This window comes from Eschrichtius robustus, chromosome 9 (genome assembly GCF_028021215.1).
Source record: "Eschrichtius robustus isolate mEscRob2 chromosome 9, mEscRob2.pri, whole genome shotgun sequence".
NCBI lineage: Eukaryota > Metazoa > Chordata > Mammalia > Artiodactyla > Eschrichtiidae > Eschrichtius > Eschrichtius robustus.
Genome location: NC_090832.1, coordinates 109,604,019 through 109,621,890, shown reverse-complemented (window position 1 = coordinate 109,621,890; position 17,872 = coordinate 109,604,019). Strand labels below are relative to the sequence as shown.

The 17,872-nt window shown below is 31.3% G+C and overlaps 1 protein-coding gene across 1 annotated transcript in view; it reads left to right on the top strand.

Annotated features, from left to right (window-relative positions):
* EYS (eyes shut homolog) overlaps positions 1-17,872 on the top strand; it is a 1,820,808-nt gene that overhangs the window by 646,892 nt on the left and 1,156,044 nt on the right. The window contains exon 20 of the mRNA XM_068550856.1: positions 10,018-10,208. Coding sequence (XP_068406957.1) covers positions 10,018-10,208 — 191 coding nt within the window. The remainder of the gene's footprint in view (positions 1-10,017; positions 10,209-17,872) is intronic.

Genomic DNA, 17,872 nt, shown 5'->3' with positions numbered 1-17,872 from the left:
GTAAACTTCTGCAATATGGAGTCCTCAATCAACTAAATCCTGGAAGTCACCATTGTCCAAAGAGCTCAGAAGGCTTATGATTTGCCATCTGCCTCCCCCTCTCTGATCTTAGGACACACAGGTGTCTGTGGATGTGTAGGGATGAGGAGATTAAATAGATCCATACACAGCAAGGAGAAAAATAAGTACGGGATGGATGTACCAAGAGATGGGTACATGTAAAGAACCTCAACACCAGTAATGCTCTCAGAATCTGTCTTCTGATCTTCAGGCATATGACCGGACGTGATTGACACATGCTATTTTATGTGGAATGTGTCATCTGCTGAGAAGTTTCGGTTACCTGAAGTTTAAGACCATTCATGGTGGATGAGAATCTCATGTGCCTTCCTGGATAATGGGAAGTTCTTCCAGGTCCTTCCTGGCTGACAATGACATGGTAAAGGAAGGAAGTACAGACACTAAAGACAGCCTTTGGCATTGTGAGACTATAGATATTTTATTTAAATCCTTCGTGTCTCTTTCTTTTATCAGTAAAATACAGTTCCTATATTGCAGGGTCATTGTGTGATGATACACATTAAATGTGGTTGATACTCAGTAAATGATGGGAGAAACAGAATTGAACTGCAATTTTGCTAGTTACCTTCCGTATGCTCTAGGAGAAACTACTTGCAATCTGAAATCATGTTTTATCTATTCAATGAAGGTAATCATAGGAACTACCTCTTAAGTTGTTGTGAGAATTAAATTAGATAATGCAGGTAAATCAACTAGCACATATTTTGACACATTTTTGAAGCCTAATAATTTATTGACATTTTGTGGATTTGATTCTAGATAATGAAAGCCACACTTGATGTGGAGAAGGAGATGTTGTAATTAATAAATTCCCTGGTAGAAGATGCAGGAGACATGTATCTTGTCTGCACTGTTGCATGTGTTGCCTGTGATAACATCCAAAACCCTGTCTCTTGGTAGTGCAAATGTGGTATTCGTCTTCTTAATTAAATATATAAATAAAGAAATACTTTCTTTCATATATGAATTTGTATATATTCATACCCACACACTCAATATTATGAAAACAATTGTTTAAATGCTACCTATATCCTTCTGGATGGTTTTTCGTAATATTTTTATTTTAATATAAAGTTGAACTCATCATGCTCCTTATTCAGTAACTTTTGGTTTCACCTAGTGTATCTTAGAGACCATTTCATTATAATACATGGAGTCCTGACTCAGACTTTTCAGGAGCTACAAAGTGTTCCAAATAAGTGTTGAGGAACCACACTTATTTAATGAGAGTATGAGCATGTCAGCTTCCCTAGATCCTATCAAATGAAATCATTTTTTTTAAAGGGTTGACTAATTTGATGAGGAAAATATAGCATGTCATTATTTTGATTTATATTTCACTGGCTTATTATGAAGATTGAACACATTTCCATATGATTATTCGCCACCTGTATTTCTTTGTTTGATCCCTGTCTACTCACAGCCTTTGACTAATGGTATTTTTCTTTTGACTTGCCTGTCGTTTTTGGTTTTTATATACTATTTAAAATTATGGATAAAATCCACTAGATTCTGCAAAATTACAAATCTTGTCTAGAGTGTGACCCTTCTATCTTTACAAAACTTGTAATATTATGAGATTTTTGTATTTTTCTTTACCTTTTTCTTTATGATACTATGCTTTGCCTCTCTCCTTAGAAGGTCCTTTTATACAGCAATATTTAAATTATTTTCTTATATTCTCATTTATTACAATTTTACGATTAACAACACTTTTAGTCCTTTAATCCATTGTGAATATTTTGTTATAATTGATAAAAAGAAATCTAAATAATTTTTTTTCAAAAATATAATCAATTTTCCAAGAATTGTACCAAAGTATCTATTATTTCTGGATTGTTTTGGTATGCCTCATTTTTTTATGCACTAATTCCTATATATGGGTCAATTTTAGGACTATTTACTCTATATCTCATCTTTTTTAAAATCTTATCCTTCCATCTATATTAATTATTATAGTTCAACAAAGTTTTTTTAACTGTCTTTTTACTAACACTGTAAGTACATTCCAAATGTAGTTTTGGTCATTCATTCTGTAAATATTAAAAATGTATTATTTATGAAAAACCAAAATACAGTAATTATCAGATATACCTCCTGCCTCACCAGCTCCATCTGGAGATATGGATAAGGGGAATAGATATGTATCTTACTTAGCTCACCTATTTTTTGTAACTTTCTCTATGTTGCAATGCCCAGATAACAGCTTCTGAAGGACATTCATGGATTGATGTTTGAGTCTGTCTTTCTAGTCCAAAGAGACAAGAGCAGTGGTGAAACACAGGGAGTACTGATTGAAAAGAGCCCTCACATCAATATGTATCTGAAGCTCCTGGGAAAGTGTAAAAGCAAAGTTTATGTTAGGGCTTCAGAGGGAAAAACACAAGCAAAAATTTTTGTTGTCAATCTGATAATTTGAGGCAACCTTAAAAATGATAGAATTAATGCTAGAGAAAAGCAAATGCATGATTGGGTATGGAATGGATGCCATGGTTAGTGAAACATGCAATTCAACTCTGAGTACACAGAAAAGAGAATAGAGTAATACAGAAATCAGGTATTTTCTTTTCTATTTTGTTGGGACTGAGAAGGATAAATACTCTAAGGGAGAAGTGTTTTGTTTTGAATATAAAATTATGTGTGTTAAGTACTAAAATGTTAAAAAAAAAGATTCTAGAATAAAAAGAGTAATACATTCTCAGATGAAGAAAAACTAAGAACTAATCATGTGTAGAAGGACTAAAGGAAGTTTTCTAAACAGAAAGGAAATGAACGAAGAAAAGAACTGAATGTGTGTGTGTATCTGTATTTCCTCAAGTGTAAGCTGAAATTTATAAGGGGCTTTTTATATAATAAGATTTTTACCTTTTGTCTACCATATACATTATGTACATTTTCTCATTTTTTTGTTAATATTAAATTAGTATATAGTGGATCTTGACATTCAAAGGCTGTATTTTTGTGTATCCAAGTGTACAGATATTTTCTCCAAAGGTTGTATGATTTGTGACATGTTTAATAGGGCCTTACTTGAGTTCTTCTAGTATTTGTCTCATCTTCTTTTTATTTGCAATTAAGAGATTGGTCCCTCAGTATGATTTTCAGCATAAGATTTGAGTTGGGATCTCCCACCAAATGCTCAGCTATTTACCAAATGTCATTGTAGGGAATATTTATCTCCCTTGATTGAAAACACATCTTTAAAATAAGGGACATCTCATAAATGGTAATATTTGTCACACACAGTTTCACTTTATCATTGCAGATTATTCTCCATTAATATATATAGTTCTACTTTATTCTTATTAATATTCCATTGTATGGAGTCTTCATATTTATTTAACCAGTACCCTCTTGATGAAGATTTAAGATATTTTAAGGTTATTGTCCTTAAAAATTATGTTTTAGATGTAGAATTTTGAGTTTTTTCATACTTTATTTCATAGTAGGAAATAATCGTTTGTCCTTTGAAAATTCTCTTCATGCTAATTTGTATTTTTGTGGGTTTATTTCCCTTTGGCTACACAGCCTATTTCTTTCCCACAATATTTGTGTGTTTATTAGGAATCTCCTACATATTTTCCTATGTATTTTCTCTATCTATTCCATTATTTGTCATGATCTATAAGCCTTGAATCTCCAGTATAGGGGCAGACTTCCATCACTACTCACGCAAGAGTGAGCCTTTTTGAATCAGAAGAGCAAAACAGGTGGGGAAGGGGGCTGCCTTTCCTTTCCCAGACCCTCTTGACCACCAACACAAAACCCACGTCCTATGCAGTGTTACAGAGTCCTTAGCAATGTTGAATCACAGAACTCTCAGTTTTTTGGACGTGTTCATGCTTGACCCCTCATTTTGCCAAGTTAGAGTACAATATACTACCATGATTTTTAATATACACTTCAGATTTCTTTTGCAACATTCTTTTCTTTACCTGAGGAAATAGGAGTGGTATTAAGTGTTAGCTTTTTTAATGGGTTTGGAACTTTGCATTACCTTTAAAAAATCTTGACTTGTTTCATGAATTTGGCATCATGTCTAGTTTTAACCCTGATGTACTTTTCTTTCCTATATTGATCCATTTGTGCCTTTTCAAGCAGTTTCTAAGACAATGGTTTTGTTTTTCTGTATTTCAGTGGCCCTCTTTCCTGGAAGTACTGCCAGACACATTTTTGATGAAGAAATAAAATTTAATATTTACTGAAACAATCCCAATTTTTATATTTCATAATCTTGTTTGATTTGTTGAAATAGTTAAAGAGTGTATTTTCTTTACAGCAAAACATTCTATGTCTGATTAAATTAGGAATCAAACAAAATCTTCTCCTTATTAACTACTGTAGACCCATATTCAATCATGTAAGTTTTGAGAAAGAAAACAGTAAATAAAAATTACATTGGAAGTAAACATTAGGGATATTAAGTCTTTATCATATGCATTATTATATGTACACTTCCACAGCCAAGGAATCCCTTTGAGAGAAAAATCAAAGACTTGCTGGTACAACGAGCCCTAAGTTGGAATTCAGGGCATTTAGTGTCTATGTGATTTTATTCTGTTGTCCTCTTGCTACAAGACCTTGGTGAAGTCACTCTAACACCCTTTGGCTTGTCCTCATCCTTGTGAGTAAAATAAAATTGTTGGACTACATTCTTGTTACCAATGTTTGGTCCATGAACTAGCAGCATCAGGATCACCTGGGTGTTTGTTAGAAATGGAGAAACACAGGCCCCATCCCAAAGAGTTTGAATCTAAAATTTAACAAGCTATCCAGAGTATTCACATGCAATTTAAGTTTTAGAAACAGTACACTCTATTTGTAGGTTTTATTCAGAGCTAGACAAAGTTCAAGAAGTTCTATGAAATTTAATAGGTCTTTGCAGTGGATAATGTAGGGCTCTAATGGAAACCATGTTTCCACTCTTCAAATGGGCACTTCCATGTTTACTTGTTTAACATGTTTCATTTCTCTAAGATTTTATTTGAAGAAAGTATTAAAACAGCAATTAAAAAGAAAACATATGATTTGATGAGACAAATGCTATGATAAAAGTGATCTCAGATAGTAACTTTCTATACTTCAGGGAAGTTCAGAAATCTCAGGACAAAGTTTTGGATCTAAACTGTATATATATATATATATATATGTGTGTATATATATATATATACCTCAGGATACAACACAACTGTCAGAGAGCTAACTTGCACATTTATTAGTCTAAACAGTCCACAATGAATACATCATTGTCCTGTTATTCTTACAGTCTTGTTCATTTCCTGACTTGATGTTTTGAATACAAGTTAAGTGAATGTTGGGGTCTAGCTCAATTGTCTAGATTACCCTTGTCTGCAACATTACTCCCAGCTTCCTCCTCTTTCTCTAAACATACCAGCCTTTTGCTTCTGTTATTTTCTAAATTAAATTTTAGTGGATTCTTCTTGGGAAGCACTTTATTATATTAAATAGAGTATAGAAAAGTAATATAAATAATGATGAACAAAGGGAAAGTATCTTCCTTAATTTTTGAATGAGGAAATATCAAGAACTTTAAATGATAATTTGATTTTTTCTAAAAAGAAATTGCTTTTGTATTTCCCATTAAGCCTTCTAATTAATTTAGTAAAAGATTCTTGTAAACCCTAGAGACAGAACTTTCGGCAGTCTAAAAACTATCTCTTTCTTCCCATTGGAAATATAATTCAATTAGTTTATGTAATGCTTTCTAATAAATCATTCTAAATATACCTCACCTTAGGGCTAAGAGGGAAACATGTTGTTTCCATTCCATTCCCTGTGGAATCCTACATCCATAAAAATAACTGCAGTACCTGCCCCAAGTCTAAGTGCCTTTGGTTATCCTTAAGGAGTTCACATTTTCAGCAAAAGTAGAACAAATATCAGAATGGTATTCATTTATAAAAAAACATACTTTTAACTCTATCACTTGGGCGAATGTAAAAGATCACCATCTGGGTTGCAAGCATAACTTGAGTTTTATACTCAAGTGCACAGCCAATTTCTTATTGAAAATGACACTAATTAAACTCTCTGGTGATTTTGACAAACCTTTAATTTTCCATTTGATGCATGATATGAATGTAAGGGCTCCCACATTAGCCTTGTCAGTTTGAGTTTTTATTGTTATGTTAACACTTCTTAAAAGTCACTAAATGTTTAGAAGCCTTAGTGTCAACTAATGATAGTTCTAGAAAATATTACTTTTCAGGGTAAAATGTTAAAAAAAAAGATTTCATGTTTGTATAGGTAATTATCTTTGAAGATGTACTAACTTGAGAACCCACAGTGCAAATGAATCATATTTGTATATATTCACTAACAAATTCTGTGTGGACAACATATTCAGAATAAATTTTTAAAGTTTTACTAATGATGTCATAAAGTTCTATAAATTATTTCTCAGAATTATAGGTGCAAATCTTTTCAGAGTTATCATTACATTGAAAAGAGGTGTCACACTATGTTCAAGGCAACATGTTCTGTGCTTTCTAGAACACCAGCAAGTATGTAATATCTAAAAGGTGAACTTAAGAAGTATATAGTATGATTTAGTAGACATTAAATATACTGAAAAACTCATTTTCTATCCTAAACAAGTTCCAAATGATTGAAATAGAGGCTGACAAGGCCTTTGACCTTCAGAGTGTAAAAGAAAGAAGATACTATTTACTGAACAGCTATTATGTCCCAGGAACAGGGCTAATTGCTTTATAATCATTATTTTATTTAATTATCATGGGAACTTTTATGAGGTAGGTGAGATTATTGCCATTTTATGCATAAACGAACCTACAATAAATTGAATACATTTGTTGATTGAGTACAAGTAGGAGAAGTATACAAATATGCTAAAGATTGAAAAGGAAGAGACAGATATCATCCAGGTTCCCCTGACTCCATGACACCCCTCTGCTTCTTGGACGATAAGCATCAGAAATACTGGACATAAATTTGGATACATGCATAGGAATACTGGCTAATTAAAAGATTATGATTTCATGCACATTAAGACTTCTGGATCAAGATGGCAATATATGAGGCTCTGCATTTTGCTCCTGCCACAGATGCACAGCTATGCACAGAACAATTCTTCCTCAGAGAAATCCAGAAACTAGCTGGATAACTACTACACATCAGTAACTGAGAAAATATACACGTTGAAATGGATAGAAAAGGCTGAGACACACCCTCACCATAAACCCCAGAACTGGCATAACAACATGCAAAAGGAGAGGAACCCTAACTCCCAGCTTCTCCCTGAGGAGTGATTGGTTTGGACACCACAATTAGTATTCCAGATTTTTAAGTGTAAAAATATAGAACTTTTATATGCATTCAAAGTTAATTTGTTAACATCTTAAAATAGACAAAATATTTAAAAAGTGTGTTTCTATACACTAACTATAAATTATTAGAAAGAGAAATTAAGAAAACAATTCCATTTACAATAGAATCAAAAAGAATAATATACTTAGGAATAAATTTAACCAAGTTGATGAAAGATCTGTACACTGAAAACTGTAAAACGTTGATGCAAGAAACTGAAGACACACAAAAAATGGAAAGATATTCCCTGTTTATGGATTGGAAGAATTGGTGTTGCTAAAATGTTCATACTACACAAAGCAATCTACAGATTCTATGCAACACTTATCAAAATGCCCAAGGCATTTTTCAGAGAAATAGAACAAATAATCCTAATATCCACATGGAACCACAAAAGACCCCAAATAGCCAAAGCAATCTTGAGAAGAGAGAACAAAGCTGGAAGCATCACACCTCCTGATTTCAAACTATATTACAAAGGTATAGTAATCAAAAGAGTATGGTATTGGCATAAAAACTGGCACATACACCAATAGAACAGAATAGAAAGCCAAGAAATAAATCCACACAAATATATTCAATTAATTTTTGGCAAAGAAGCCAAGAATATACAATGTAGAAAGGACAGTCTCTTCAATAAATGGGGTTTGAAAAACTGGATAGCCACAGGCAAAATAATGATGCTGGACCCCTATTTTACACCATCACAACAATCAACTCAAAATGGATTAAAGACTTGAACATGAGACCTAAAACTGTAAAACTCCTGAAAGGCATAGTGGGTAAGCTCCTTGACCTTGGTCTTGACAATCATGTTTTAAAAAAATTGACACAAAGGCAACAAAAGCAAAAATAAATAAATGGGATGACATCAAACTAAAATGTTTCTGCACAGCAAAGGAAACCATCAGCGAAATGAAAAGGAAACCTATAGAATGGGAGAATATGTTTGTAAACCACATATTGGATAAAGGATTAATATCCAAAATATCTAAGAAACTCATATAATGCAATAGCAAAAAAAAAAAAAAAAAACAATAACAAAATTAAATATGGGCAAAAAATTTGATAGGCATTTCTCCAAAGAAGCCGTACAAATGGCTAACAGGTATATTAAAATGTGCTCAACATTACTAATCATCACAGAAATGCAAGTCAAAACTACAATGAGCTATTGCCTCACACCTGTTAGTATGTCTATTATCAAAAAGACAAGGTAACAAATGCAGCAAGGATGTAGAGAAAAGGGAACCCTTGTGCACTGTTGGTGGGAATGTAAACCGGTACAGCCACTTTGGAAAACAGTATGGAGGTTTTTCAAGAACTTCAAATAGAACTACCATATGATCCAGCAATCGAATTCTGGGTAAATATTCAAGGGAAATGAAACCGTTATTTGAAGAGATATCTGCACTCCCATGTTTGTTGCAGCATTAGGCACAATAGCCAAGGTATGAAAACAACGTTGTGTCCATGAATAGATGATTGGATGAAGAAAATATGGTGTCCATATATACAATGGAATAATATTCAGCCTTAAAAAAGAAGGAAATCCTGTCATTTGTGACAACACTGATGAAACTGGAGGACATTAGGCTAAGTGAAATAAGCCAGACTGAAAGACAGATGTACATGATATCACTTATATGTGGATTCTAAGAAAATTTCAATTAAAAAAAAGAGTTGAACTCACAGAAACAGAGAGTAGAATGGTGGTTGCCAGAGCCCTGGAAGGTTAGGGTCTGGGGAGAGGGGAGTGGGAAAAATAGGGAGAGGCTGAAAAATGGTACAAATTTTCAGTTATAAGTTGAATAAGTTCTAGGAATCTAATGTATAACATGGTGAATATAATTGATAATTCTGTACTGTGTAATTAAAATTTCTAAAAGAAACACTTGTGATTAACTAACTCCACCCCCAACATAAAAGTTAATATGTGAGGTGATGGATATGTTAATTAACTCCATAGTGGGAATCTTTTCAAAATGTATATGTATATCAAATCATCACACTGTACACTTTAAATATATTAGAGTTTTTGGATCAATTATACCTCAATAAAGCTGAAAAAATATATATCTGTTAATACTGATGAAAAAAGATTGTAAATGGAATAAAAACTTAGATATTATAGATGCTTTTTTTTTTAGAGGAACATATATCAATAGTGAATTGTCTGTTCTAATTATGTGATCAAACCCAAGATTCCTTTGAGAGTTAATGAGACACTATTAATCATTACCCAAAGACAGCAGAGTTAAACTGGGGCTATGCCAGGCAAATGGGGATGTATGGTGGATACTAAGGGTCAGTGAACTCCTGGTATTATGTACATAACACATAATTTAATAAATTCTAATAAAGTTTATTTTTTCTGAAAAATCCACAATGAAGCATTTGACAAGTATTTCTGGTGATAAAAGTTAAAAATCTATTACTAGAAATAAATATTTCAGTTTTTAGAGGAAGGGAATACCAGATCAGCTTGTATATCGGTTTCTTAAAAATATTTAAATAAAAATATAATTTTAATAAGATTTCTAGTCTTAACACTAATAATCAAATTTGATTCTCTATTTCATAATTTAGGACTGCACATCTATCCCTTGTATGAATGAAGGCTTCTGCCAGAAAGCAGCCCCTGGCTTTACTTGCATTTGCCCAAATGGTACATATTGTGAAGTAAATATAAGCAGTTGTACTGAGCCTGAACTGAATGTGGTCCTCTGCCTTAACGGAGGGATATGTGTTGATGGACCTGGACACACTTTTTATTGCAGGTCAGTATTTATTTATCCACAAACAACTACATATGTATTTATGAAAGCTTGTAAACATCCCTCTAATAATGCACTCTGAAATGCAGAAACTAAGGTTTAAGTAAGTTTTTATCTTTAGAAATGTAATCCCAAATTTGAAATCAATTCTAAAAAAAAGCATTGCTTATATATTTTACCACATACCATACATTCATATCAACCCCAAGTCAAACTCCCAAATTTAATCAACCCTCATTTTGTAACTTTCATATCTCCTCTCTTTCCCAGAAGTGGGTTCTTATTCCCTTTCTTAAATATTACACCATATGAATGATTTACAAATAGTTCATATTTATAGCATGTTTCTTAACCAGAGATTCATTTACCTTCTAAGATCTTAACAATGATAAAATTTTTTTATTTAAGATATATAAAAACAAATTAACCTGTCACTGTATTTTTAAACCAATTATTATTTAAGGTATCTTTTTAAAATTCCTAGGAGATGAATTTTCATTACCTTTGTTATTTATGATTATGTAATATATAAAATTGGTTGGTCATTTGAGAATTTAGTCATTATCTTTTCAATTTGTAAAATATTAATTGAACCCAGGTATGTAAAAAAACCCTCACTTTACCTCTTTTCTTCTGTCAGTCTGATTTGTGAGAAGTTGAGATTAAGTTAAAAACTGTGAGCAACTGTGTCTCTGTCAAAATATCTTAAATTACTGAAAGGTTGACCATGTGTATTTTGCAACATAATTATTCAATAGTAAAGTTTATTATTATTTCTATATTTTATCAGTTATTTCTCTTTAAATTATTAATATAATTTGCCTTATATTCAATACTGTCACTACCATATTTTTTTGTTCAATATCTATGCTGTGTTCTTAGCCTTTTATTTATTTTAAACCCTGCTGTATCATTTTATTTGGGCCGTATTTCTAACAAGGCACACATAGATGTTAATTTCACATAAACCTAAGATTATTATCTTTCTTTTAGCATATGCACACAGTATTTATTACTATGACACAGGTTTTCTTAGTTACATATTGCCTGATGTGTCATTTTCATTACTAATGTGTGTGTGTATGTGTGTGTGTGCGTTACCTCGTATTTTGTATTTTTGAGCTTGGATTTTGCTTATTTTACTCTGGCGGTTTATAAAGTATAGAAAGTAAACATATTTCTAATATCAAGGCTAATTTCAAATAATAAAATTATACAAATGATCACTTGGCCACAGTGAGCTCCCTCCAGGTTATAACCTAATCAGCACCTGGATTAAGTCAGCAACAGTACATTGACCATTTATCCTCAATAAATATAATGTTACAAATCAAGATTCCATTAATGGAAACCCATTCTGTTGAATTGAAAAATTAGAAATAAGTGAACCTAAAGCTAAAAATGTATGTTTTTACAACATGAGTAGTATTTGTTAAATCAAGCTCTATAACAGCTACTCTATCATTGTTCCTTTAGGGGGATGTTATCCATGGCTAGTTAGGCTGACTTGCTTAAGGTGTGAAGTTGACAGAATTCGGAATGAAGACACTTGCCTCTTCTCCTGGGCATCTCCCAGGGGCAAGTGTCAGCATTCATTATTGCTACACCGTTATTCAAATACATTTAAATGAGTCGTCTCTTTTCAAAATTTTCATTGCTGGTTCAAGCTGCGTGTAATTCCCTGAAAGTCTGTGAATGGTAAGCGCCTGGGGAGGTGCAGATTCTAGGGGACTTGCACAGTGACCGGGTGGAGCCGTCAGAGGTGGTTCCAGGTTAGCACAGTCCTCAGTCTCTTTACAAAAGAAAACTCATACACTATGGGAAGGAGAGTTTTGCAAGTTAAGTCATCAGATTTGTATGTAGGTTAAGAATTAGCTTTTGATATAGTTATTTAAACCATAATAAAATAATGATTTTTTTTACTTTAATAATATATCAAATTTATTGTTTTTATCCCATTTTGCATTCTTCAAATTGAATTTAAAGAATCTTACTCTTAAAAATGTGATCAACTATTTTTTTTTCTTGTCTTCTTTATGCTCATTTTCCTTCAACGTTTATATAAATCAGAGTTAATTTCTTGGTTCTCATTGCTGGTTTATTTGTTAATCAGTTCACAAAATTTTGTTTGATTTTAATTGGGAAAATAGTTATCCAAACCTATAAATTTTCACCTTAAGAATATTTATCATGAAATCTTTTTTTGACGTAAGCTTCCTTATTAAAATATTTCAGCCCTCAATGATCTGTAGATTATTCTATACGATTGGTTCCCTAATGATTTTAAGAGAACAAATTTTCTTCCAATTGAAATCTCATGTTTGTAATCACATCTGAAAAAAAGATAGAGTGTATTACCATTTCAAATTTCCTGGAAAATCTGAAAATGTCGACCTAAAATATCTTGTTGTGATTTTGGCTTCGCATATGAATTAGAACCTGGTGAAGTTCACACTGTTTAGATCTTATGTTGACTGAGGATTATGCATTTGATGCTTTTATTTTGCTTTCATCTCTGTCACTGCAGAAAATACAGCAGAGAATGGCCTTTCAAGAACATTATGTTTTATGAATGTAATTGATTCATTTCCTTCTTGGAAGCTGACATCGTTTTTAACTTCTTTAATTTAAAAAGATGTGTGAAATATTTATCCCAATGACTGGCAAGTTGAGAACTTACAATTTAATCCCTTTCCCTTTTATCTTTGATGTTTAAGCATTTAATTGGAATATGCCATGTTATATATTTTTCATTTATTTCTTCATGTCTGGAAAGTTTTCTTGTATTATTCCTCTATTATTCTTTTGTGCATTAATACTGGTTCACTAATTCTTCTTCAGGTACTAATATTGGTTACATTTTGCAAATCACAAATTTAAAACTGGTTTCCATGCATTTCACTCTTTTTCTCTTTTAGTATCCTTTTTAAAAATTTCTGTTCAATTCTAATATTTACTTCTCAACCTCTTATCGGTCTTTCTGAATTTTTTTCTTTTGAGAATATTATTTATTTTCTTTTACTTTTCAGTACATGTGAACTCTTAAATAGGTATTTTATTCCATTGTAAATGTAATGCCCACTTAACAAACCATATTATTTTCTGTTTATAAAGTAATTTGTTTCAAGTGTTCAATTTTTCAGTCATCATTACAGAATTTTTAAATTTGATTCAGAGTCTCAGTTACTAACATTTGTATGCCTGTTTTATTGCTGTTATCCAGATGTCTCGTAAGACCACTTTCATATCCCAACTATAGTGGCCAGATTCTTCTTCCTTGAATCACTCCTGTGTCTACCAGACAGTTGTAAGTGAGAGGCCTGACCAGTTAAGGCCTGGAGAGGAAGCACTGAGCAGAGGTGTACCTGAGGGAGCCTATTCCACTACATGTGCCGTGGCTGCTTAGACCAAGGGTGAAATTGCTGAGCACGAAATGTCCATTTAAACATCTCCACTTTACTATTCCGATATTAATTATTGGGCTTCTCCAGGTCCAAGGTGTGTCAGATTTCTAGTGTGTTCATCACTGACTTTTCTCATGAAGACATTTGATTATTTTAGATTATTTTGTAATTGCAACAATGATGTATAATGAGTAGCTAGTATTAATTCATCTTCCTGAAATAATATAGTAGTTAAATTCTGAAAGGCATAAACAGTTTTTCAATAGAAAATGAAAGAATGAAAAAAGAAAAAGGATTACTTAAACCTGAAGACAGTAAAATGAATAAGCCAGTGATATATAGCTAGTTTCCTCATTACTGTGAACAAATAATATAGGTGATAGTGCTTTGAATACTGACATAAGTAAGTTAACCATTTCAAGCAAAGTAAGTTAACATTAGTTTTAGATAAACCATTACTGGGTTGTTAGGTGCGTAGTAATATTAAATGTTCAAATAAATTCTATATCCATACTTAGGAGATCATTTCTGGAGAAATGAAAGAGCATTTCAAACATCAAAACTTATTTTTACTAACATATGTGTTAAGCAGTTCAGACTCTTCAGTGAGTAAATTTATATTGACCAATGAAGAGATATCAAATTAACAACATGAATGTTTAAAATACAGAGAAAAACGTGATTGACAACTGATGAAATTTTTCAAAATTTTTGCAATTCACACACTATATTTGTTATCTAAAATAAATGAAAAAATATTTTTGTTCAGAAAATACAGTATCTTAAGATTGCATTTCTAGTCTTAAATGCAAATGGATGTTTCTTATTTGCTCATTGAATTTTAGGGCTGAAGAAGATTATACAGATAGATGAAGACACAAAGGCCTGAGAAGGTTTATACTTTGTCAGCTGCCTACAGTCACGATCACTGGGAAAGTACATACTAGAATCCAATGCATTACTCTTTTATTTTTATTAAAGTACTTTTTAATTTAAAACACAAAATATAAAAGATACAGTAAAAAATATATGGTAAAAAAAAAGAAGAAACATACATAGTCAGATATCATTACTATTCTCTAGATACAGTTAGACGTCTGTTTTGTACTTTACATCCTGGTGCAAAGTTTAAAGACATTAATGACTTTGTTCAGTTTAATAATAGCTACTTTCAGAAGTCCATAAGTATTATTAACCATGTGTAACAGTTTAATAGCATTTTAATGTGTTCAAGTTTTCTTAAAACATAAAAAGTATGTTGGAATTACAATAAAATACAGATTAGAATCACACAGCAGAGGACTATAGAACGAAGTAAAGACAATATACATAACTTTTTTTCTCTGGCACCATGTAGATTGTAAAGAATATAGCAAATAATTTATAGCAAAGCACTTAGATACAAAGGTACTTGGTTTTGTTTTTAATATGTGAAATCCTATTACAAGCATTTTTTCCCTTGGAGTTCTCTGCCTCTGACTTTGTAGAGCCCCCTCCATCCTACCTGACTTCCCACCCTCTAGCTGCAAATGTCCCTTTACTCTGATGCTTTCTTCCAAATCCAACTCTCCTTGGTTATAACCTCCATATTCTTGAAGTATTTCACATTCTTTCCCTTCTCATTCACCTAAGCATCATTACACTTTCTTCCATGAAGTGAGCATAATTAATTCATATCAATACTGACTGTATTATGTTAAAAGGTTGGTAAACAATGTTTAATTCCTCACATTAGTATCTTGCCTTTTACAAAAAAATCAATAAAATCAGTAAAAACTAGTGAATTTTTAATTATAGGACCTCAGCAACCATAACGTACTGTTAAGTGAAACATCTGAGATAAGTAAGACTTCCTGAATCCACTCGTATTATCCTTGAGGAAGGATATATGATACTTCTCTATATGCTTGGATAGAAAAATCAGGGACGAAAGCTCAGAGATGGTAGGTAACTTGTGAAGGTTACAGGGTAAGGGTATTTATTCAACAATAACCTTTTTTCAACAATCATCAATCACATTTGCTGCAAGTTAATTGGATTTATAAATTGGAATGAAATATCTGTATTTTAACAGCCACAGTTAGATGATTTTCCAGTACATAGATATTATGTTTTCAAAAATATTAGCTGAACCTTGTAATACTTTAAATTTAAACTGTTTTTAATTCTCTCATTCCAAAAAAATAAACTTTTGATCTAGAATCAAAAAATAAATTCATAATAAGAAAAATCCATTTATGAGAAAAATAAATTACATTACTTTGCCTTATCAAATATTGCAAGGGATAGGATAATAAGCAGGACCGACTTTCCTTAGGAAGCCTACTGTATGGACATTATATTTGATATTTTAACACATGGCTTCAGAACGTGAAGAGACTCAGTTTTTAAAATTTGATGGTTTTGATTGTTATACGTGAAAAGCTTTAATACTTACAATATAATTTTACATTAAATATATATTTTATTCATCAAATTAGTAGATGTTTTGCTATATTAAAATGTAGGATATATTTCCTTAACATTTATTTTCAATTTTATTTCACAAAATAAAATTGACTACTTTTGATGACCCTGTGAACAATCACAACACTTATAATAACCACTAAATATTTTTCTCTGCCTGTACTTATAGACAATCACTGGAATTTCTAATTTCCTTGGGGTATTTGTTATATTATACATTACACAATTTTTCTCCAAATGAAGTGAACTGCTAAGTCTGGAACACTTGATTACAGATTTTCCAAACATTATTAATAAATCACCCTAAAATATAAATTTACTAAATACACATCATAATAAAACATTAAAGTAGAATTAAATTAAAATTTACATAACCTTTGTAATTGAATTTAAACATAATGTATTGCATTTTCTTCTCTGTTTAGTGTTGTTATGATATATACTTTTCTTTGTCATTCCACAGGTAAATAAGTAAAACTCTATTATTAAACATTGAGCGTTTGTATTGTAGTTTACCTTTCAAAGTTTCTGGCAATAATACATGACTAAATCATTACTTTTTAAAAGATAAACCTAGATTATTTTAAACACAAAGCAATGTGAAACACACCAAATGTGATGGTAAAAATCCAAAGAAAACTGAAGTTTTTGTGTTAGAAAATTTAAATTAGTGACAGAGAAGGCGTCCATATGAGAGTTATGATTCTATAAAACACACATAGGGTTTGTTCTATTTCATCAAGATTTAAATATGTGAAATTTTATTCCACTTGGAGACACAATTAACATCACTTTAGTTTATTAACCTATGTATAAAATAAGATCAGTCTCATTTAATCTAATAAGTACTAAATCTGGTAAGTATTAAAGAATATTAATAATCTATTCTCATAAAATTATGAAATTTGGTGACTGCTATATTTTGCAGGCAAATATTCAGTTAATTAAAAAAATAATGTTAGAACTGGGGAAAACATGAATTTTATGGTAAACCTAATTATTATATAATTTAATTCAACAAGTATTTCTTGGAAAACCACTTGTACAAAACAATATCATTGAAGTTGGAATCTCAAAGTTTAAAAATCATAGCCTAATTTATATTTCCTTAAAGAAATTCCCATAAGTTATAAAGACTGTTGCAGAAGTTAGTATGTACATGATAAGTTTTTGTAGGATGATTGTGCCACTTCAAACTTGAAAATTAGTTTTAATCTCAAATCACAGATGTGTAAATTCTTTGTGCATCTTGAAATATCTTTGAGAATATGCAGCAGAATAGATAAATACAGAGATATAACCAAATCTCTTTCCTTAACATGAAGTAGAAATAGTTTTAAATTGGTTAACGTATATAAAGTGTACATACATATATATATATATAGTCACTTGACATGACCATGAAGTTCAAAAGAGCTGAAGAGGAGCATATATGTATCAGAACATAGTAATGTGAAATTCAGTATTTCTTGGAACCAGAAGAAAAGAGGAAGGGAAAATTAGACAATTTAACTGTATTAGAGAGATTTGTGACACTAATAATTCTGCATTGATGATGGTCAGTTGGACCTTATGCCCAGAAAGTTAATGAATTTTATGCTTTTCTGCAGGAGGTAATATGAGAAAAATAGTAGAAAACAAAACAAAACAAAACAAAACAAAAAAAAAAGAAAGAAAAAGGAAAAAAAGGTTCACCATTTAAATTTTGGTTAAAAAAAAGGGAATTGTTATATACCACTCTTCTTGTTTGTTTATTTATTTATTTATTTATTTATTTATTTATTTATTTATTTATTT